The sequence below is a fragment of the Equus przewalskii genome, chromosome 10, assembly GCF_037783145.1.
Source record: "Equus przewalskii isolate Varuska chromosome 10, EquPr2, whole genome shotgun sequence".
NCBI lineage: Eukaryota > Metazoa > Chordata > Mammalia > Perissodactyla > Equidae > Equus > Equus przewalskii.
The window spans coordinates 32,736,534-32,760,058 of record NC_091840.1 but is presented as its reverse complement, the minus strand read 5'-3'; the positions used below and the strand labels follow the sequence as shown (position 1 = coordinate 32,760,058).

General features: G+C 41.4%; 1 protein-coding gene across 26 annotated transcripts in view; it reads left to right on the top strand.

Annotated features, from left to right (window-relative positions):
• Positions 1 to 20,929, top strand: part of TEX14 (testis expressed 14, intercellular bridge forming factor) — a 131,022-nt gene extending 110,093 nt beyond the window's left edge. For 7 of the 26 annotated variants that reach the window (XM_070562284.1, XM_070562293.1, XM_070562296.1 and 4 more), the window contains 14 exons: positions 39 to 158; positions 1,564 to 1,630; positions 4,162 to 4,243; positions 6,082 to 6,144; positions 6,634 to 6,761; positions 7,357 to 7,562; positions 8,584 to 8,680; positions 9,807 to 9,881; positions 12,554 to 12,631; positions 13,402 to 13,498; positions 16,685 to 16,777; positions 18,690 to 18,799; positions 20,094 to 20,145; positions 20,571 to 20,929. In XM_070562284.1, the coding sequence (XP_070418385.1) occupies positions 39 to 158; positions 1,564 to 1,630; positions 4,162 to 4,243; positions 6,082 to 6,144; positions 6,634 to 6,761; positions 7,357 to 7,562; positions 8,584 to 8,680; positions 9,807 to 9,881; positions 12,554 to 12,631; positions 13,402 to 13,498; positions 16,685 to 16,777; positions 18,690 to 18,799; positions 20,094 to 20,145; positions 20,571 to 20,607 (1,305 nt within the window). In that variant the 3' untranslated portion in view covers positions 20,608 to 20,929. Of the gene's footprint in view, positions 1 to 38; positions 159 to 1,563; positions 1,631 to 4,161; positions 4,244 to 6,081; positions 6,145 to 6,633; positions 6,762 to 7,356; positions 7,563 to 8,583; positions 8,681 to 9,806; positions 9,882 to 12,553; positions 12,632 to 13,401; positions 13,499 to 16,634; positions 16,778 to 18,689; positions 18,800 to 20,093; positions 20,146 to 20,570 lie in introns of all 26 variants that reach the window. The other 19 variants (XM_070562287.1, XM_070562300.1, XM_070562302.1 and 16 more) reach the window with 8 other exon arrangements.
• The last annotated feature ends 2,596 nt before the right edge of the window (positions 20,930 to 23,525 follow it).

Here is a 23,525-nt window from a genome sequence, read left to right as displayed (position 1 = left end):
AACGCCAACTTAAAAGTGATTTCCTCCATTATTAATAGGATCAGTCTGTGCAATCAACTTGTTCACCAGAGTCTTCTGAGGACATAACAGATGAATTTTTAACTCCAGAATATGACTATTTTTACTCCTCGGCAGCTCAAGAAAACTTAGCTCTAGAGGTAAAAATTTACAGTTTGGGGTAAAGTACATTTTCAGCTTTCTCCATTACCTTATTAGTTTTAAATTGTTTTAATTGAGAAAAATAGCTTATACCTAAAAGTGTATAACGTTGACTTATCAGTGTTTTCATGTTTTGAAAAAACATCTGAAAAATAAGATTTTTAAGAAAGGAAAGTCATAAGCAGTTTCTCCCAAAATTGTGATTCCTGCTTTTGTACAGCACTTTGTACTTTTTTTTCAAAAACACTTTTCTTCACATTTCCTGATTCACATATCCTTCCTGTGGGGAAGAGAAGGCAGGCTGCTATGTTATTCCTCTGTGTGAAGAACTGGCGATCCTCAGATGTAAGGATTTAGTCCTTTACCTGCCAAGCTTTAGCGGTAGGAGAGCCAGGAATAGAGGCATGGGTTCAGCAGTAAATATGAGACTGTCTAGTACTTGGGGCTTTCTCTGGGATCTGCCTAGCTTTTGCAAGAACCTGTTTGTACAGAGTATTCTCATTTATAAAATGAAATTCTTGGATTCTCTTATTTACTTATATAATTTCCGCCTCACCTCACCCCTAACCTGCCACCTTTCTGGGATCTTTTACCCATATGGAAGGTAGGGTAGAGGAAAAGGAGAATTATGTACATGTCAATCACAACATTTGACTGACAAGAAGAATTCAGTGATTCATCAAAAAGCATAATTTCCTCTTGTCTGCGCTTCTGAAAACTCAGATCAGTTTTCCATTATTAATCCTTTAAACATTCTTGATTTTACTGTGAGCAGACTGAGATGTTAAGAAAATCATTAATAAAAAGACAAAGTATATATGTACATATATATAATATGTACATTTGTATAAAAACTAGAACATAGAGAAAAGTACCTGGATTTTAATTGTACAGCTCATGATCTTTCACAAACCGAACACACTCATGTAACGAGCACCCAGGTCAAGAAACAGAACATTCCTGGTCCCTAAATCCGGGTGCTTCCTCTCAGTCCCTGCCTCCCCTCAAAGGAATCGGTGTTCTGACTCCTCACCCCATAGAATAGCTTTGCAGTCTGGGCCATTTTTCCAGCCTTCTTGGGCTCCTCTGATAAAGCTCCCAGGAATCAAAACATCTTTGTTGTAAGGTTGAGGTGAGGAGGGGATAACGATGTAAAGAAGGGAAAAGGCGTATAATTAATTCCTCCTCACAATGGGAGGTGGGGGAGGACTGCTTGTTGAGGAGGAACATATGGTACGAATAAGTGCTTCGAGTCTGCGAAGCAGGTTTGTTCTTTTTCTATAAAAGATGCGGGAACCTTGTGAAGATTTTCAAGGTTTAAGAACATCAAGAAATTCTCAACCTTTTGATGATAATGTCTGCCTCCAGTGAACCTCATTTCTTTGCTCCTTCCTCCTTTTGTAGACCTCAAGTCCCATAGAAGAGGGCTTTGAAGGAATACAAGATGCGTTTGCCCAACCGCAAGCTTCTGGTAATAAACCCTTAGTGCGGATTCCTTTAAGAATCACTTGCTTTCACTTTCTGTTGGATCACAGATGTTTAGAGCTGGACCAGTCCTTAGAGAGAACCTTCTCCAGGCCTGTCATCTTACAGATGAGAAAAGTTAAAAAAAAAAACAACAGGGGCCGGCCCGGTGGCACAGCGGTTACGTTCGCATGCTCCGCTTCTCAGCAGCCCAGGGTTCACCGGTTAGGATCCCAGGTGCAGACATGGCACCGTTTGGCACGCTATGCTGTGGTAGGCATCCCACATATAAAGTAGAGGAAGATGGGCATGCACGTTAGCTCAGTGCCAGTCTTCCTCAGCAAAAAGAGGAGGACTGGCAGCAGATGTTAGCTCAGGGCTAATGTTCCTCAAAAAAAACCCCCCCAAAACCGAAAACAAACAGATGAGAAAACTTGGGCTCAATGATTTCCCCTCATTAGAATGAACCCCCTGCCGCTCACCGGCCTCATGACACCCGCACATCATTATTTACACCTCCTCTTGGGTTCTTAGAGCATATGTTGTAGTAGTTGCTTCTTTTTTTCCTCTGGTTTTCTCTAGTGAAAACTAGATTTCAGGCTACTCCGTTATCTTTACTGAGCTGACCTGAGGGATTTGCCCAGGCCACACAGCTAGTTATTGACACAACAAAGACTAGAGCTAGATGTCCATGTCCTTCTCTACCCCAGAAGTCAGAGTTCCACCATCACTTTGCTTTGCTTGCTTAGCGTCTTAGCAAAGAGTTAACAACAGCCAATGGTACAGTGTCAACATACCATCCTTCCCTTGGGAGGCCTTGGATTCTCTATAACAGCAGTTGCTTTCCGTTTCATAGGAAGTTAACCTTGGATCAGCAGCCAGGATGTGGCACAAGGCAAGATAAGTGAACCACTGGTTCTGATGGAGACATTTAAAAATTTTTTCACTTTTGCTCTTTTAAAGTATGCAGCCATCTATTATAAAACCAGAGTTATCCACCTGCCAAGCCATGTTGCTGTGCACGACCCTTCTCAACATTCTGAACCCAGGCAGGACAGCCTCGGGTTCTGAACTTACTCCCTTCCTCCTGCTGCACGCTCCAGCTTCCATCTCTAATCTGAGTCAGGCCTCTGTCACAGTGGGGAGCATTTTAAGAAGCTGTAAGCTTTTAGATGAACAGTTATGCTCAGGACAACATGTATTAAAAGTCCCCAGACCTGGGTCTTGGGCCACCCACTCTTTCCGTGGAGCCTCTGCCCCTGACACTTTCTGTGTGAGCCTGACCTGCACATGGCCACTTCACTTACGGTTGGAAGAGGGTTGAGTAGGGTAGAGAAGTTGTGGGGCAGGCAGGTCAGAAAACCAGGAGTAATTCACTACAAACATCTGAAGTACATGAAGAAGGTGATTGCTACTCTGTTTCCTTCTTTCAGCCCTTCCCTTTCCCTTTTTTCCTTAGGGGTCTGATATATGTCCCCACCAGGAGATACAACAGAGGTAATGACTGGACACATGCTGGGGTCCAAGCCCAATTCTGCCACTGATTTTTTTTGCATGACCTTGGGCAAGTCACTTCACCCTAGGGCCCCACTCTTCCCTTGGATAAAGTAAAGGAGAGGGTCAGGCTCTAAAATCTCTTTAAGTTCTGCTCCAGCTCTAAATTGTGCTTATTAGGAATTCGTTTATGCTTTCTAGGTGTTTATGCTTTCTAGGTATTTGAAAGAGGGTCACAAGAAGAAGAACCCCAATGCTTCTCCACTGATGGGGTTTCAGAGCTCCTTGGTACCTGCCAAAGGTGGCACTATTCTGCTGGGCCTCCCCACTGCCCACCAGACAACCTGGACTTATGGAATGGCAAGGGGATAGTGAGCATTTGCCATCATGGCGGGCTGCTCTGTCTATCCCCTTCTCTATAAACCAGAGCAGTACACTAGTGGGAAGGAAAATGGATACGGGCCCAGTCTGCCCAGAGGTCTGCAAAGTATCTTACTGAGAATTGGGGAGGAGTAACTTTAGACACTTAATGTCAAGGAGAACAGAAGACAGTTGAATTAGCTCTTTAGTACTCAAGACCCCACCCCGACTCTTTAAGTGGTGTTTGATGGCCAAGAGGCGTAGTTACCACTGTGAAAATGCCTAGCTAATGGTTTTTCTGTTTGAATCTTTAGTGAACAAACAGTTCTTGGTTTCAACGCCCCCTGGTGTCTGTTGACAGGAACCAGGTCAGTTTGCCTTCCTGAAAAGACAAAACAACATTTGTCTCCAGAAATAACTGTGCAGTTCTAACTGAAAGGCCAGTAAATGGCTTGATTGTATTCTGAGTGTCAGAGTATAGTTCTCCCCTCTGAGCAAGGAAAATAAACTTTCAGAGCAAAAACCTCGTTTATAGCACTCAGTCCAAACCCAATTAGGAAGTACTTTGTTTATCCAGATATTTCTCATTCTGGACCAGACCAAGGGAGATTCTAGGCAATGAAAATAATAATCTGAGTTGGAAAAAATTCAGTAAAAAAAAATACGTTTACTTTATTCTTTCAGGTGAAGAAAAGTTCCAAGTGAGAAAAAGCCTTGGAAAGAATGCTGAGGTTTTGACTAAGTCTCATTTCCAACCTATACGGAGGTATGTACTATTATTTTATTCATAGTTTCAGACTCATAGAAGTAATGTTAAATGATGATAATTCCCTGTATTTATATATTGCTCATCTTCAAACGTATTAGCCACCGTGTTATAAAAATTAGCTTTGGGCAACTTAGCCTTGTTAGGCCTTGTTCAGCAAAATTGTGAGGGGTCATGAAACGAAGTCATTATCAGTATTCAGATCCTGACTCTGCCTTTCTATCCGTGTGACCTTGGTCAAGTTTCTCAACCCCTATCTTCTGTTTCCCCATTTGTAAAATAGGGATAAGAATCCTTACTAAGAATGTTGACATAGGGATTAAAAGTAATAATATAAGTCCTGGGCATTTATCCCAGAGAAATGAATGTTCACACAAAAACACATACACAAATGTTTATAACAACTTTGTTCATAATAGCCAAAAACTGGAAACCCAGATGTTGCTAACAAGCGAATGATTTAGCAGACTGTGGTACATCTGTACCATGGAATACTCAACAATAAAAAAGAATAAATTATTGACCATGCAACAACCTGGGTAAATCTTCAGAGAGTTATGTTAAGTGGAAAAAACAATCCCCAAAAGTTATTTAGTACATAATTCCACTTATGTAATGTTCTTGAAATGATAAGATTATAGAAAAAAGGACAAGTAAGTGGTTTCCAGGGGTTAAAGAAGAGATGGGGAGTGGGAGGGAAGTAGATGTGGCTATAAAAGGGCAACGTAAGGGATCCTTGTGATGGTGGAAATGTTCTGTATCTTGACCACATCAGTGTTGATATCTTAGTTGTGATATTGTTCCATCGATTTGTAAGATGTTACCATTGAGGTAAACTGGGTAAAGTGTATTTCTTAAAACTAAAGTGAATGTACAGTTATCTCAAAATGAAAAATTTAATTGAAAAAGTAATAATAGGTGTAAAGTGCCTGGTATAATAACATTGAATTTACTTTCCCCCATCTGGATCTCAATTTCCTTATCTATAATAATTATAACTAGTATTTCCTAATCAGATACCATATGCCAGGTACTTTTTTTGGTCAAATTTAATTCATATAACAACCCTCTGAGATACATACTGTTACCTCCATTTTGCCAATAAGAAAACCAAAGTTCAGAGTAAGTATTTTCCCTAAGGTTGTACAGTTAGTAAGTGGCTATATCAGTGAGGATAAGCTAGAGGATGCTATGTAACAGACAACTCCCAGATTTTAGTGGCTTAAAACAACAAAAGTTCATTTTTAGCTCATGCTCCGTGTCCATGATGGGTTGGTCAGGAGTGTTCTGTGCCGTATTACTACCTTCTATCAGAGATTCAAGCTTTAAAGAGTATTGCAGTTGAATCCCAAATATTGGTTAAAGTAGAAGTGGGTCAGTTTTGTCTTCGGTATTCTTTTCTGGCCAACTTTTTTCACAAACCTCTCTGGCCTCTCCTAATACTTCATGCCAGGATGCTGTCTTACAGTTGGTAAGGCCCCATGGCTGTGCGCCTTGCTCCACCCTCCGTCCCCAGCCAAGTTCCTGTGCTCCATTGATTTCCTCAGGAACTTGCTCCTGTCATATAGCATTGTTGACTGATTTCAGATGAGCTGACTCTTAGAGAGTATTTATTGAATCTCTAGAGAGGAAACTGCAGTCCAGAGCAAGGCCCAGAGGTGCCTGAGAACATGTGGCTGGTCATTAGTAGAGCCAGGACCAGAACCCAAACTTTCCACTTCTGAGCTCAGTGCCCTTCCTGCTGCTTCTCACAATGGGCTGATAAACTGGTCCCTTGTACCAACCTAGTGCACTCTGCTGATGGGATTCATATGATTTTATCACTTTCTCTCTTACAGTACTGCAGGTGAACAAGAGGAGACATTAAAGGAGTCACCAGTGGAAGTGAAAGAGAAAGACATGTATGGCCACCAAAGTGTTGCCTAAGGATGCTGTGTAAAGTCTTGGTTTTAGGAGAATAGTGTTTCCTTGTTTGTAAGAGTCTACGTTCTTCCCATTTTTACATGTACATTTAATGAGTGTGTTTCTTCTTTCACCAAAAAGCTGTTATGATGATGTGATCTAAACTAATAGCATCTTACAATCAAGAAAATACAGTGATAATAATACTATAAGTTTATATTTGAAGTAGATTAAATTTGTTTTCTACATAAATATACTTTCATCTATGGAAATAGTGTATTTTTAGCTGTTGAAAAATGTTTAAAGTTAGTATCTCTTTTTAAGATATTCTCTAGTATTCTTTTTAAGACATTCTAAGATATTTTCTAATTCTGGCCTGTTGCCAAATATTTTTATCAAGAGCATCCTTAAAAAGTACCTCTCAGCAGTATATTGTTTGATTTTTCTTAACTTTTTCTCTCAGCTACTGTGTACTTTTAATTCTTTAGATCATTGACAGACATTCAAGACCTGTCTAGTATCTCATATGAGCAGGACGGTTCTTTTAAGGAAGTCTCATGCAAAACACCCAGAATAAACCATGCACCTACTAGTGTCAGCACTCCACTCAGCCCAGGTAATCACCTGCAGGGGAGAAGTGTTGTGAGAGAGGAACTAACAGCCCCTGTCCCCTTGGCTCTGGGAAACCAGGCTGCAGGAGCAGATCCCAAGGGTGTTTTCTCGCAGTGCAAAAGCTGAAGGGGATGCCCCCATGGGAGGCCAGGTTGGGGTAGGGGTGGGGCTTATTAAGCAGTAATAAGGTTTTTGACTTCAGTGGTGGAGACATGCAAATGCAAAACCTGCTTTGTACTCTAAATACTATTGAATTTAGTGTGAAAACATTGGATTCTCCAGAGTCTGTAATTTAAAGCAGTACCTTGTGCTTAAATGTACATAGTTCTGAGTCCTGCAACTGCGTACACCCAGCATCAAATATCCTCTTTCCAGTGTCCTTGTTTCCATATATCTGTGATTCAAATAATCTCCCTTTATTTTGTTGGCCAAGTTTAGAGACTGTCATTTTGTATCCCTTGAGGAGCTGTTTCTCAGATCAGTGATTGTTTTTGGTTATTAAGAGTTTAAAGAATCCGTGGTATAGAGTTTTGTGGAGGTTTTAATTTTTGTTTTAAATAATGTAAAGGATTTGGACACTGCCCTCTTTTCTGCAACAGGGTCAATTTCTTCAGCTGCCAGTCGGTATAAAGACTGCCTTGAAAGTATCACATTTCAAGTTAAAACAGGGTCTACCTCATGCTGGAACAGTCAAGAATCTATCCCAACTTTGTGTGATACATTTACAACTGTCCGGGAGAGAGCAAAGAGCCTAGATTCCCTTCTTACTTCCTCTGAAACTCTCCGTTCAAGATTGACTGATCTCGTAAGTAGACCTACTCTGTGTTACACACTCATGGAGTCAGCCCAAAGCCTTCAGTGATGCAAAGTGCCAAGATTTCTCCAAATCTATTTTACGAACAAAGCCAGAAATAAGCTGGATCCTTTCCAGGCTTCCCTGGGGCTCCTCTCCAAGTCTGTGTTGTAGGATGAATCCTGGGTTTTTGTGCCTTTTTTCCCCTCAGAGAAATGTTTGGCGATTTCTCTGAAGAGCCAACCTCTCATAGCTTACATATTCTACCTACTTAGGGAGGCTCAAGTGCTGCTTCCTCCTTGAAGCCTCCTCTGGTTAGTTCACTGAGAGTTTTGATTGATCTCCACCTTCCCTGAACTCCTGAACTAATAGTCTGCGGTAAAAACACTTAACTGTATGCTGTCTTCTCGCCTCCTCCCCCTCCCCCTGCTGTCCTTCTTTCTTCTTCTCTCTCTCCCTCATATTTCATGTGTAGTCTCTTCAAGAAAACTACAGGTTCCTCACTTGGTACACTCATTAAAAACCTAAAGCTAAAAACCTAAAATGGTCGACTGACCATTCTATAAGCAGATTGATTACTTGCTTTGGCCCTTAATGAAAAGTTTACTGTCATCTTCTTTGGGCATTTGACTCACAAAAGGTCTCACTCTGAAGTAGAGAAATAAAGGATTTTATGCTTTCGTTCAACAAACTGTTAATTGGGCAGGTTCTAAGTGCCAGGCACCATGACAGGCCCTCTTGTAAGTGCCCAAATGTGAATAAGATAGGTATAGTCCCTGTCCCAAAGGAGCTCACCACCTAGTGAGAAAAACTGGTGTGATATAACACAGAGCTAAGTAGTGAGTGCTGCAGAGGCAAAGAGGAGTGAGAAGGCTTCCCAGAGGAGGTGACATTCGAATGAGTTTGACTCAATCAACAAAACAAGTGCCTTCTTCCATTGATGATACAAGCTTAATCTTGGAAATGATTGAGCTGCACGGGCATTTTTAGCTTAACACATGCGTCAATTACCATGTTTATGTCTTACTTATAGAAAAAGTTGTCTACATTTACTGGGGCTGGTTCCTCCAGCATTGCTAAGGCACCGGACACATCATCCCATGCCATGCAGAGAAGGAGTCTGCCAAAAGGTACCCTGTGTTTAATATTGAAATACATAAGCAATTTAAGGGAGCTTAATTTAAGGGAGCTCATTTTTTTACATTAGATTCAAACAAAAATGCTGTTTTCCCCCTGATTATAAAAGTAAAACAATTCATTATAGAGAACTTGGAGAATAAAGAAGAGCTTAACAAAGAAAACCACCAATTAATTCTACCACCATTTTTTAATCTCTTGTAATATTTTGGTACATATATTTTTCATATTTTTAGAAATATGCAAATATATATACACATTCAGCATAGTTGAAATCATATTGTATATCAGCTCTTGCTTGGTTTTTCCTTTGATGATATATTTTGAGGATTTCCGCTTGTCACTAAAAATGATTTGTAAATATATGTAATGGCTACATAATAGTCCATTCTACATATGTTGCTTAACCATGCTCTTATGTTGAAAATTTATATTGCTTTCCCAGTTTTGCCCTTTGTACAAAAATCTTTACCTGCACCTCTGATCCTTTCCATAGGATAGATTCCTAGAAGACACTTTCCAAATCAAAGGGTATGAGAGTGTTAACAGCTCTTGAGGCATGTTGCGTTTGCTACATCAATTTTAGTATCTGTGTCTTTGGTCCAGCTCTTAGAATTTCCCTCAGGGGGATAGGGATTTTGTGAATTATGCTGAGGGTTTTTGGTTAATGTTATAATTGAGCACTTAGGGGAGGCCCAAAGGATGGTTGCTCCTATATCCCCTGGCCTGATAGTCTGCAGAGAAAGGCTCCCACTTTATGTTTTGTTCATTTGGACTGTCCAGAGCCTCTGTATCCCTCAGCAGCTCTGGTCCAGATTGGGTCCCCAGCCTCTTAGGAATTTGTACCTCGCCTACCTCAAATGTCCCTGGGGAGGGAGGGACACTGATCAAGCAATACTTGGGTAAGGAGTGATGTAGGAAAGGTTTTGAGTAAAAGGAAGAATAAAGCCCTTCACATGTTAGCAGGTCTCAACTAGGACTGCTAATTTTTGAGGTTTTCTCCTCACGTTAGTTTGTTTCATCACTGAGAAGTCTTAAGTCAAATCCACGCGGAAGCCTAGAAAATCCAGTTCAGGTCTAGGAAGGTGTTAAGTCATTTTCCCCTTTATCTTTTTTAAGAACTAGTAGAAACCATCTCACAGCATAACATTGATGAGCTACCACCACCATCTCAGGAGCTACTTGACGAAATTGGTAAGGATGTTCAATACAGAATTTACTCCATGGCCCTGTTAGTTATGGTCGCTGGCCACAATGTGGTTTCTTTGTCTCAAGTGTGAACACTAGTACAGAAGGCCCTATGAAGGTCTGAGGAAATGTACAGAATTCAGGAAGGGGCAATTTCCTGATAAAATGGGTGACTACTGAAGCCTGGCCAGGATAATTGGCCTGTGTCTCTTGTCGTTTTGTTACTTAAAGTGTCTGTGGTAATGATTCTAAGAGGAAATAACATTCAAATGGTTTATTATGATGAATTTTTTTTCTTAAAGGAATTCTTATCTCCTTTTCGAACCAAACCAGCCATACCTTGGAGGCCTGAAGTCTGGCTCTGAAGGCCAAGACACCCTGTACTTTCAGTTTTGCCATTAGCAGGAGGTATTAAAGCTGTTGGCATCATGGATGAATCACTTTCCTGAGGGCAGAGAAGTCAGTGGCACAAGACTTAATGAGACCAGAATTTTCCGTTTCAGAGACTGAGCAATACCAACTCAATTTTAGTTGTAGCTGATGCTGAAAGTAAATGGTACATGGTTATAGAGATGTTTGAGGCAGGTGGTTTGCTTCCCCGGGAAAGACCTGACTACTCTCTTCTTGACAGCCTGGCTGACCAGAGGCCCTCAGAGGACACATCTCATCAGACCTCTGATGGTCCAGTTCTGGGTATGGGGCGTTTAGAGAATTTCCTGAGGTGCACCACTTGGTTTTCAGGATTCTGAGGTTTTGTGTCTTATTAGAAAGAGAGAGGTAAATGAGGACTTACCTGGTCTAACTCAACGGACAGCTACTGTCTAGGTTATCAGAACTCCCAGCCCCTGACCATTGGCCTGAGGAACTTAGGTGGACCTGGTCAGAGCTGCTAGAACCTTCCTTAGTTTCTTCTTCTGTAGACATAGGCCCTTCTTGCCTGACCGCACCCCTCCCCCAATGCCACAGGGTTGTATAGGTGACAGGGTTGTTGGGTCAGACTCTTAGAGCCCCCACTCCCATACAGGCTTTCATTCTCTGGAACTCCCTAGGGAGTCCTCACAAATTTCTCTCCAGTTGTTCTTCTTCATACAACAGTAGAACTGCTGCTTGTGAGAGTAGACGTCACCGTACGTGTCCTGCTCAGGTGAATTCTCAGTGTTGTCTGTTCCTTGGTCATGGCTTAAGGCAGCACTTGAGGGCTTCTTTGCAGTTTGACCTCAGTAATACCTTTCCTCTGGATCCTGCCGTCTTCTCTCTTCAGTCACCATGTAGACTCCCCCGATTCAGCAGCTGTTACCTGGCTTCCTCCATGATTCCAACCTCAGGGCACTGCTGTACCCCAGTGCACTCTGTAGAAACCCTCCCTCATTTTGCTCATGGGAATTATCTGTGCCAAGTTTGAGATGGGTCAGTAATTTTCCAGAAAGGCAAAGGGCAGAGGGCACTTGGGTGGTTTCTCCTAATGATGAGCAATTATTGTCCCACCTGGTTATTGTATATCTTCACTGTGTTGTTGTTTCCCCTCTGGAGGGCTTTGGGAAGTGACCTGGAGCTGACACCTGTGCTTTGGAGGACCCACATGCAAAGCTCTAGACTTCTGACAAGGGCCTAAAGGGGAAGGTTCTTTAGAACCCTAGGATATAGGTGATCCTTTAAGATCAATAAGGGACTACTTTTAATCGAGGATAAAAATGGATTTTTAAATTTCAAATTATATTAAATGATCTTATGGATCCCCTTGATACCCAGAGGCTGCCAGGTAGGACCTGATTCCTGACCCGCACCTGTACACAACAGGGCCATGCCAGCAGCGAGCCCAGGGTTACTGTCTGTGCCGCCTTCTCACTGTCTCTGCTCTGCTCTGCTCTGCTCTGCTCTGGAGAGCACTTAGAGGAGACCAAGTACCTAGCAAATGCAGAGCAGTGTGCTGAGTTTAGCAGATGCTTGTCTTAGTCTAGTGATCAATTCTTTAGGAACTAGAAATTATACATGTTTTTTGCCTTCTGTATTTCCATAAACTAGGTAAAAAAATATGAAATATAAGCCAATAGAGATGGGGAAAATTTTGAGTTGCTCTGAAATTGTTGCAAACTTCTTGAGAGAGTATAAAGTAAAGATTAAGAGCATAAACTTTAGAGCTAGACTGCTTGGATTTAATAACAATTCTTCGTAGTATCTGTGTGATTCTAGGCAAGTTCCTTAACATTTTTTTACCTGCACTTCCTCATCTGTTAAACAGGAATAACAATAATGTGATCAATCTCAAGGGCTGTTGTAAAGGTTAATTGTGAACCTTAATCTTGAATTAACTTAATGTATGTAAGTTAGAAACAGTACCTGCTACATAGGGCTCTGCAAGTGTTACCTATCATCATCATCATCATCATCATTATTTTTAGTGTTGTATGAGATTGCCCTAAACGCAGTGGTTCTCAAACTTTATCAGGCATCAGAATCACCTGGTGGACTTGTTAAAACACAGATTTCTGGACCCCATCCTGAGAGTTTCTGATTCAATGGGTCTTGGATGAGGCCTGACAACTTGCATATCTAACAAGTTCTCAGGTTATACTGAGGCTGCGGGTCTGGGGACCACCCTTTGAGAACCACTGCTCTAGAGAATAGTATGACATTGTAAAGGAAGAAATGTGTTGCCTCCTGCTTTTATATTTGGACAGAGCACTTGAAGCAGCAGCAGGCCTCATCCACAGTGTTGGATGAGAGCACAGCAAGTCACCTGGGCATCACTGCAAATGGTAAGCCAGCTACCTAGATCTTTTTCATCAGCTTCTTGCTGTAATGCTGTCCTTGGCAGCACAGTGGTACATGGAGGAGTGTGGACCTTGAGGTCAGCCACCTCAGTTCTGGCTCCAAAACTTTTGGGTGGCAAACTGATTAATGTCTGTCTCTGTGCCTTAGTTGTTATCTGTAAAATAGGAATAATTCCCACCTTATGATGTATGTAATAGCTCCATGCACAGTGCCTGGTACATTGTGAAATACTTAACAAATGTTAGTCCCCTCCCCTTCATAGGACTGCGTGATGAAATCAGATAGCATATGTAAAATGCCTGGCATACGTTAAAGGGCACTACCCTTCCCCACCCAAATTTCTTCCCTGATTCTCCAACCCAGAAACATCTAACAAGTGAGAACAGGGTTGTCCCCCAAAGTAAATCTGTGCAATTTGTTTTCAGAGTCTCTTGCCTCCTCTTTTTTGTGTCCTTTCTCTCCTCTGCTTCCTCTGTCTCTCTTGAGCCTTGGCATGGGCAAGGTTTCCTATAGCTTCACCTGGCACCAAAGAGCTCCCAAGACTCCAGAAGCAGCTGCTGTGAATACAGGCGCCCTGCAGACTGCCACCTGGCCCCCTGCTCTCCTGGGAAGAGAACTAGTGCATCGCATACTTAAGGGGCCACTGATTAGCCTTAATTTTTTGCACTCCATTTTAAGGCAGGCTTTCTCAATTGTTTGTTATTGTTGTTGTTGCTGTTGTTCTAATAAAGTTAGGTCTTTCAACTGTTTTTAGATCAAAGGCACTTAGAAGAGCAAGAAACTATCAGTAAAAAAGAAGATAATATGCTTTGGACCAAAGAAACTCAGGATCTAGAAGAGGACACAGAGAGGTAACAGAAAAAGCTGGACTTTGGAAAGGATTTTGCTGTATTAGTTTTTCTCCTGATATTGACAAATAATAATAAGAAGGAAGAAAATGGTCTTTTTTCATACTATCCTAATAGACCCTGTTCCTAAAAGGCTTTTTGTTTCGTTTAAATTTTTAATTGTGATAAAAGACACGTAGCATAAAACTTTTAAGTATACAGTTCAGTAGTGTTAAGTATATTCACATTGTTGTGCAACCAATCTCCAGAACTTTTTCAGCTTGCAGAATTAAAACTCTATGTCCTTTATACCACAGCCCCCCTTTCCCCCTCCCCTCAGTCCCTAGCAGCCACCATCGTACTTTCTGTTGATACCTCATGAGAGTGAGATCATATGTATTTGTCTTTTGTAACTGGCTTATTTCACTTAGCGTGATGTCCTCAAGGTTCGTTCTTGTAGCATGTGTCAGAATTTCCCTCCTTTTTAAGGCTAAATTCCATTGTATGTATACATGTGTGTGTATATCACATTTTGTTTATCTGTTCATCTGTTGGTGGACACTGGGTTGTTTCCACCTTTTGGCTATTGTGAATAATGGTGCTCTGAAGATAGGTGTACAAATGTCTCTTCAAGACACCCTGATTTCAGTTCTTTTGGATATATACCCTGGAGTGGTATTGCTGGATCATATGGTAAATCTATTTTTAATTTTTTGAGGAAATACCATACTGCTTCCCACAGCAGCTGCACCATTTTACATTCCTGCCAACAGTGCACATTGGCAGGGTTCCAATTTCTCTACATCCTTGCCAATACTTGCAATTTTCTGTGGGTTTTTTTTGATAGTAGCCATTCTGACGGGTATGAGGTAATACTTCATTGTGGTTTTGATTTGAAATTTTTTAATGATTAGTGATATTGAGCATCTTCTCATATGCTTGATGGCCATTTGTATATCTGCTTTGGAGGAATATTTGTTCAAGTCCTTTGCCCATTTTTTAATAGGATTATTTGTTTTTTTCTTGTCAAGTTGTTTTTTGTTTTTGTTTGTTTTTACTTCCTTTTGTGAAGTAAACACAGGTTTCAACATCTTTCAAAACATTTTAGTTAAAGGCCTTAGAAGAGAATTTTTAGATCTTTCTAGTCAAATAAGAGAAAATGGGGCATTCATCCAGACAGTTCAGTCTAAAAACACAAGGTTGCCTCAAGAAACCCAGTTCCATTCCTAAGTGGGAGCTCTCCTTTGCCCTGTGTTGTAAGGCAAACCATTTCAGCTCACCTCCTGTGCTCCTGACTTCTCTTGCCTGGTCCTGTCATTCAGGGCCAGCACTGGGGTGAGATAAGTGAAACACACTCCCTGGTCACAAAATTGAATGAGGCACCAAAAAACTCAGGAGTCAAGATAAGTGCTATTTTAATGCCATATTTTAAAAAATAAAAATTAATGCAAAAAATCCATGATGAACAAAATGTCTAAATTTTAAAGAAAGACAGGATCTGAGTCTGCCCTTGCACCTTGCCTCATCCTGATTCTGGTCCTATGGATCCTTGGGGTAGCCCTGCAGAATTCTTTCAGCTGCAAATGATAGAAAATTGTACCATTGTGCTTAAATAAGTTTGTCTCATAACAAGAGGCCCACAGGTTGGCAGAGCGTGGCTGGTGTGACCGCTCCACAAAGCCACCATGGACTTAGGCTCTTTTGATCTTCCTGCTCTGCCACTTGTAGCATGTTGGCCTTTATTGTCAGGCTTGTCACCTCCTGGTTGCAAGATGGCTGCTGTCCCACACACCAACCAGAGATAAGAGGGTGGGCCAAATGAATGTTCTAGCTGGCTGTGCCCCTTTTTATCTGGAAAGCAAAAACTCTCAGAAACCCTTCCCAGCAGATGCCCACTTAGAGCTCATTGGCCAAATGTGATACGTGACCCCCCTCAATTGTAAGGCAGACTGGAAATTGAGTTTTTAGCTTTTCAGCTGCTATAAAAGAAGAAGGTATGAGAGAGGTGTTTTATGAATAACTTTTGGGTAGTAAATCCAGTTTGTGTCACACTTTTCAAAAGCTAAATGATTTTCTGTGAGGAAGGAAAAGAGAGACCTGGAAGGGAAGGTCTGGGAGGTGAAGGAGGAAACTAGATCCCTGGGATCTGTGAGGAAGTGAGGAGAGGGATTTTGGGGAGACTGAGAAGACAAAGAGGCAAAGGGGGAGGAAGGTAAGAATTTTTTTTAAGTTTTAGAAATCTTTGTCTATAATGTATGTTGTAAATCCAGTCCTCCCATCTCCCAAAAACACCTTCAGTAAAAATCTCTGCCATTATTTAAGGCAAATGAAGATAAGCTCAAAAAGGCGGAGTTACATTTGGTTATATAAATGTAAAATGCTTTGTACATGATGAAAAGTTAGCTACTCTTGTTGTTGTCTCTTCCTTTTCCAAAAGGGCTGGCTGTGCTGGACACAGATAGATGCCCACAGATGTTCAGTCATCTCAGTTCTCGGCACCAGGCCAGAGTGGAAGATATTTTTTCAGATGGGTAGGACTTTTCAGGCCTTCTGAAAACATATTCTGCATCTTTTGGTCCCAGAGGCTGTTCTTTTCTGTTCTTTCTTTTTTTTTGAGGAAGATTAGCCCTGACTTAACATCTGCTGCCAATCCTCCTCTGTTTGCTGAGGAAGACTGGCCCTGAGCTAACATCTGTACCCATCTTCCTCTACTTTATATGTGGGACGCCTACCACAGCATGGCTTGCCAAGCAGTGCCATGTCCACACCCGGGATCTGAACCGGCGAACCCCAGGCTGCCGAAGCAGAACTTGCGAACTTAACTGCTGAACCACCAGGCTGGCCCTCAGAGGTTCTTCTTAATCCAAAACACTTGTAGGAATGAGTGTACAGTTCTAGCCTCAGGTGGAAATTGACTTAATGACCTAGAACTGAGACAGAGTCTAGTATTGGACTTTGGGAGATAGTGATCTATCTCATGGGTGCTGGGCTTTTTGTCAGGGGCTAACAGAAGCTTTGGGTCCACATTTAAATCAGATCTAAGTGACCTCTACAATTCCAGATAGAATCTCACCAATCTCTCGTTTTCTCATGAGAAACAAGTGAAAGTACAAGTTTGAAAGTCCTTTCCCACTGTAAAGTACTATGCTTCCTTGTCAAGGGAGAGAGAAAATGACTGTTATCTCAGTTGCTTCACTTGCCCTTGGACAGAGCTCACTCTACTCTGGATGAGGACCTGGAAAGATGGCTGCAGCAACCTGAGGACAGCATGGAGCTACAGGATCTCCCCAAGGGCTCTGCAAGGTTATCGCTCTCCTTCAGGGGATCATTTTCTTTTTCAGGAAAGGGGGCTAGATTTTAGTTTTTTAATAAATACCTCAGCTCCTTGGAGAATGAATGTCTGGTGATGGCGTTACGTTGCTGTAGATGAACCAGCCCTGACTCCTGTCTGCCCCTCTTCCTCCACCCACAGTGCTCAAGGTATTGATTAGCAGATTGATATCAGTATGGAGAGAGGCCTGTAAGATTGCTGTATCTTGGCCCTGTCACCTTCAACATTTTCATCAGTCGTTTGAATTAAATCAGAAAAGGCATGCTTATCACATTTTTAGATAACACAAATCTAAGAATGAATGCTAATGTGATGGGTGATAGATTGTGGATTCAAAATGCTCTTGACAGGTAGAAATGTTAGATTTCTCTAAAAGATGAAAGTAAACGTTTAGATCCAAAAGTATAGAATGTGAGAGATTTGACCTAATGGGGAGTTTTTTATCAGAAGCTCCTACTCACTGTAATTTCATTGAAGGCAGGAAGTATGTCTTATTTTTATATGCTCAGCATTTAGCATGCATTTTGAGACATAGTAAGAATTCAAGAAATTCCTCTTAAAGAACGCATGGACAGTGACTCCAGGAGGCCTCAGTTTTCTACAGGTGCTGAAAAGATCAATGCAGCATTAACGCTGAGCAGACAGAAATGTACTATCCAGATCAAGGTGATATCTCACGCTGGCTAGAGGACTCCTAGGAGACAGTGTATGGCTTCTTTCTGGGCATCATATTTTAAAAAGAACATTCACAGGCAGAAAAGGGTGGCTACAGAACAGTCAGAGGTCTGGAAACCATGTCATATGAGAACAGCTGAAGGAGCAGGGGAAGCTCAGCCTGAGACAAGCAGATGGAGTAGAGAATTTGATAGCTGCCCTCAGATACCTGAAATATTGTAAAGTGGAGAGAGTCAGCTTACTCTTTTCTGCCCCGAAGGACAGAGCTAGTGACTAGAAACTGCAGAGTAAGAGACTTTTATTCAGTAAAGCACAAACTTTCTAATAACCATAGCTATCTGACCGAGGAAACAGCTGCCTTTACAGTTACTCTAACAACTGCTCCCCCACTCCAGCACAGGCTGGATGACTCTGGTCCAGGACATTTGAACTGAGGTAAATGCTAACCCAAAGGCTTCCTCCAACTCTAGAGCCTAGGATTCTGTGATGAGAGGTTAGGAGGAAAAAAATCCTTTTCAACCTAGCTGGCTTTACTTTCTCTCTCATTTTACATATTTTGTGTTGAATATCCGGTGAATGAAGACAGAAGGAAAATCCCTAAGCAGTGTCAGTTTAGTTCAGCCAGCATCTATTGGGCACAGACAATGAGCTGAGTGCTGTTCTGGGGGCTGGAGGGGCAGAGAGGTAGGACATCTCTGCCCTTAAGGAGCTTATAGTTGAGTGGGGGAGATGGTTTCTGCTTACTGGTTTGACGGATGTGGTCTTAAATCATTAGATACTCCAAGTAGATATTTCACTTCAGAGGGTTTCAGGAAGTGAAGATAAGGTAGAAAATAAATGGCGGTTGTAAAAAGGACACCAATTATAACGTAAGTGAAACGCTCTTTTTCTTTGGGACGATATAGCCTAGTGGTTGAGAGCAGAGTCTGAGACAGACTGCCTGGGTCGGATCCTGGCTCTAGGACTTACCAGGCATGTAAGCTGTGCCTCAGCTTCCTTATCACTTAATGGGGATGGTAATGGTAACTGCTTTATGTAGTTGTGATGAGAATTAAATGAGTTAATATACATTATAGCATTTGAACTGATGCCTGGCCAATAGGGAACACTCCATTAGTACTGGCTATTATTATATTTCTTTTGGAGCACAGTCCTGTTCCCCTGGCCCTTGTGCATATGGTTTGATACCCAAAATCATTGTCATTGAAGGGAGATGAATACCAAGGATCAAGAAGTTGGTAAAAAGAAGAGAAAAGGGGAAGAAAGCACCAAGCCAGAGAGAAGGAAGTCAGAGAGCTTTTTAGGGACTTCTGAAGAAGGTATGAAGGAATGATTCTTTAGAATGTAGTCTGGAGTCCTTGGACTTTGATGAGCATCAAAGTTATTTAGAAATGTTTCCCAGTTGCTATACATCATCCTCCTACACTTTTTCCTTGTAGTTCAGCCCAGGTTTTCTGTTAATTGCCAATCATATCTTCATCAGAAAACAGTAACAATATCCAGTTCTATTTCTAAAGCAAGCCTTTGGTCAGTCTCATCATCCTTATCTTGCACATTGTCTGGAAAGATGTTTTGCTTCTAATTGTGTAGTGTCGTCGAAAGAGTTCTAAATTTAACTCACACAGAGGCTACAGAATCCAATAAGAAATCATAAATTGTGGAATTTAAATGGAGTCTACAAGCAATGTGAAAGATATAAATGAACCTTAATTTCAAAACCATTTTGATAGAGCTTTAAGGCACCATTCACAAATGACTCCCTCCTATATTTGGATTCCTCCTACTCAGGAAGTTAGAGACATTAGCTCTTTCAGATCATCTGGTATCCCTTTCATGCCTTTCCCAGTCCATTCTCATTCTTGTCCTTTCTTTTGCCCTGCTTTGTGCCCCAGTCCACAAGGGTCAGTATCTCATGGGCTTCCTGGCCAACTGGCTTCCTGCTAGCCGCGGGGGAAGCCCGAGCAGAAGATCAGAGGGCAGGAGAGCAGTTGGGTTATGACTTCCCCTACCTGCTCACTTCAGCACCTCGTCTCTGCATAGAAGTGGTGTCCCTCCACAAGCACAGCTTCTATTAGGCTGCCCATCCTTCGCAGTGCCAGCTCTCACTGGGTTCCAGTAACTATCCTGCCCCACTTCTGCACCCCCCCAGTCCCTTCAGACTTGCAAATGATAATGACTTCCCACTGCTGCTAGTCCCTGGATGCCTTGTCATCCCTTTTTTGCTCCCTTAATTCCGACTACACCTCTGTAAGCGGTCACTTCATTAAACAGCCTAGGGTGCATTCTGTTTTCTCCAGGACCCTGACTGGCACAGGGCCCAGAGTGTGTGAGCATCTAGCTAGTATTGAATTCAGTGAGAACATAATGGAGGGACTTTGTGAATTAGCTTCCTAAGGGTCCATTGCTATGACAGGGAGCTGCAGAATGTTGGGAGGGGAGGCCCATTAACTGTGTTTTTAGAACGATTCTATTTTTGTAGAAGGAAGCAACTCTTGTAGATAAAACAGTTCACCCTATACTAGAGAGATAGCACTAATGTGACTTCTGAATACTGGTACCCTTTGACCTAGAAAGTAATCAGGTTGTTTTTTCTTCCTCCTATATTTCATCAAGAGGAACTTAAACCCTGTATTTGGAAGCGACTGGGTTGGTCTGAACCATCCAGGTAATGATATATCAGATGTCTGTAGGTCAAAGTTCACACGAGCAGACTTTAAACATTTACCAGCATCCAAATTAACATTAATGACAAAGACTTGAATTCAAAGTTGCTCAGTTTTTTGTGTTAATGTTTATAATTAATTAAAATATAAGGTGAAATTAATGCCAACTTTGGTTAAGTAATTGGTAGAGTCAGCACAAGAAGAGTTTTGGCTGGTGGGAGTACAGAAGATGCTACTGTAAGTTGCTTTGCAGTCATTTTGCATTTCCACGATACACTAGTTGATCATAATCTCCCTTGATTATAAAGATCAAAATCCATTTTCCTCAAATGTAACTGAATAGAAAGAGGCTGTTGTTTGTGTCTTTAAAAAACATACACACCAACTCAAAAGTACCTTTTTTGTTCTTTAAAAAACACGCACATAGGATAATTGTGCTGGATCAGAGTGACTCATCAGACTGACCAGAATTGGATCATAGACGGACCCCTGGGCTGAGTCCGAGCATCCTGCTTAGCTGCCTTCCTGCCTCATCTGCTTCAGTCACCATCGTGCCAGTGGTTCCGTAGCCCACACTTTGTTCATCTGCCACAATAGACAGAACAACTTGGCCCTGTCTGTTTGCAGCATATTTAACCATTTGTTTTCAGTCAGATTTCTGAAAATGAAAGGTCATTTTGATTGTAAAATTTCTCATTGTGCTGAGAATGGCTTTTGGTTTCGTTGGTGAAAATTTTTGAAAACTTTAATTCCTGTTATATAATAAAATGTTTACTTTTAATACCAGTTAGATTTCAGCTGTGTAAGATCTATTTCTGTGTTTTAGTTATTGGGAGAGGAACTGCCACCCAAAAAGGCTTCAATTTCTCTTATAAAGTTTGACGAATAAGCAGCTGCTGCTACCGCCCATCATGCAAACTTGCACCAGTTGTCTGTGTTTTATAATAGAATATTTCCCTCCTCTTGGCCGGGATTGCCGTATTCCCATTCCAGCTAGAATTGACTTACACAGGAAAAATACAGGTAGGAATAAAAGCCCCAGATAGTTTGAACTTATTAAAGTGAACAAACATCATCTCTGTGTATTTCGGATTATACACCTCACATCATTAGCGTGTTAGAGGAATGAAATTGTGGTTAAGACTAAGATCGCACCATTTCCTCTAATTTAGCCTCTCGTGACTGCTGTCCAGATGCACACGTCTAGCCTGGTTTTTAGAGGATCGATATACCTTCATCTACCTCCAGTTTGGAGCCTTCACATATGAATAAAAGCCTTTTCTTGGAAGTTGTGTGCTGTTGTACAGTACTAGCCAGCTAACATTTTATTCTGTCTTGGTAAGTAAGAAGTGGGTCTTTTGTTTGTGAAAACTGAGTAGTTCCTGTTGTGGATGGTCACATTCATACTGTTCTTAGCTCCCTCAAATTTCACCCTGGACAAATAAAATAGGAAGGTACAAATCTATTTGACCATTTTAAAGCAAAGAAACAGTCGCTTGTCATAACCAGAGGAAAACCAAAGCAAATTACTTTACAAATAATACCCCGTGTAAAAAACTTTGAAGAATGCAGAGACTTATAATACACAGTCCTTCCTCTCAGAAAACTTTAATTGGTGAGACAAAACCAACATACATAAAAATATAAAGACTAATAGCAGGCATATCATGTTAAATGGTGAGTTAGGATATTACAGCATTATCTATTAGTATTCATAAAGGCTACAAGTCCTACACAAACTCCCTCTGATGTAGTTTGTAATCTTTTGTCTATAAGGCCAGCGGAGTAGACTTGTCTAGCTGGCCAGTGACTATGTAATATTAGCCAGTGTTAACAATAATTATGTTGGTAGATATTATATATTGATTATGGAGCACCTATTATGTGTCAGGTACTTTACATACATGAATACTTCCCTGTGCATGGCAGTCCCCTTGTGTTTGTTTAGTATATTTATTCTCACATTCTGAGCAGCTATTTCAAATTTCCATCCTTCACTTCCCAATCATTCAACAGATCACTTCCCCTCCTACTTTACAGAGAAAGTAGAAGCCATCAGGCAGGAACTAAGTCAGTTTCCCACCACCAAAACTACTAACATGACTGCATCTATCTTTGTAGACTAAAACAGTTGTAGGTAAAGCCGTCTACTCTAAACTAGAGATGGACCTGTTATACATCTGTTCTTTCTACTTTTGTTCCTGTTACACTGAAGGAGAAATCTCTCTTCCTGTCCAAGGCCAATCTCATCTTTGTCTGCTCAGAGTTATCCTTTTCAAGTTATCATCTCTTTTTTCAGTAGCTTCAACCCCTTCTTTCTTAGTTTCTCTTCATCACTTAAGACTCTTGGATTTTTCCCATCTTAAAAAAATATTCCTTAGATCCAACCTCCCCTTCTAGCCACCACCCCATCTCCTTCCTCCCAGTGCAGTTAGAGTTCTTAAAAGAGTTGTCTACACCTGCTATCTTTAGTGTCTCACCTCCCACTCACTCCTCAACCCACTATAATCTGAATTCTCCTTCCATTCTCTAGCAGTCCTAAGGTCACCAGTGACTTACGTATTAATAAGTGCCAGGGACACTCTTCTGTCTTCATTGTCTATTTGCTTTCTCACCCTGTTCCCTTGGGTCTCTCATGTTACAATCTGGATTTCCTTATACCTCTCTGGCTGTTCCACCTCAGCCTCCTTTGAGATTCCACCTCTATCTTTTCCCACTCCTAGCTTTCCTCCTAAGAGACTTTGTTCCCACACTTTGCTTCAGTTAGCTTCTATATGCTGACAACTTCCAGATTTGTATTGCGAGTCTAGGAATGGATCTCTCCTATGAGCTCATATATCTACCCATATATTGATGTCTCCATTTGGATTTCTTTCAGATGTCTTACTGATATACCCAAAACTGAACTCATGGCCTTTTTTTTTTTTTTTTTTTTTTTTAGATTGGCCCTGAGCTAACATCTGTTGCCAGTCTTCCTCTTTATTTTTCTCCCCAAAGCCCCAGTACATAGTTGTGTATCCTAGTTGTAAGCTGTTCTGGTTCCTCTATGTGGGATTCCGCCACAGCATGGCTTGATGAGCTGTGCATAGGTTCATGCCCAGGATCTGAACCAGTGAACCTCGGGCCACCGAAGTGGAGTGCGCAAACTTAACCGCTTGGCTACAGGGCTGGCCCCTGAACTCATGGTCTTAACCACAAACCTCCTCCATCTCCAGAATGCTCCTTCCAGTTAATGATATTACTGTCTACTCAGCTACTCAAACCAGAAACCCAGGAGCCATTTTTGACTCCTCCCATTCCTTTACTCCTTACATATCAAAATATCAATCATTAAGATTTATTCGTTTTAACCTCTAAAATATATGTTCCTTATACTCACTTC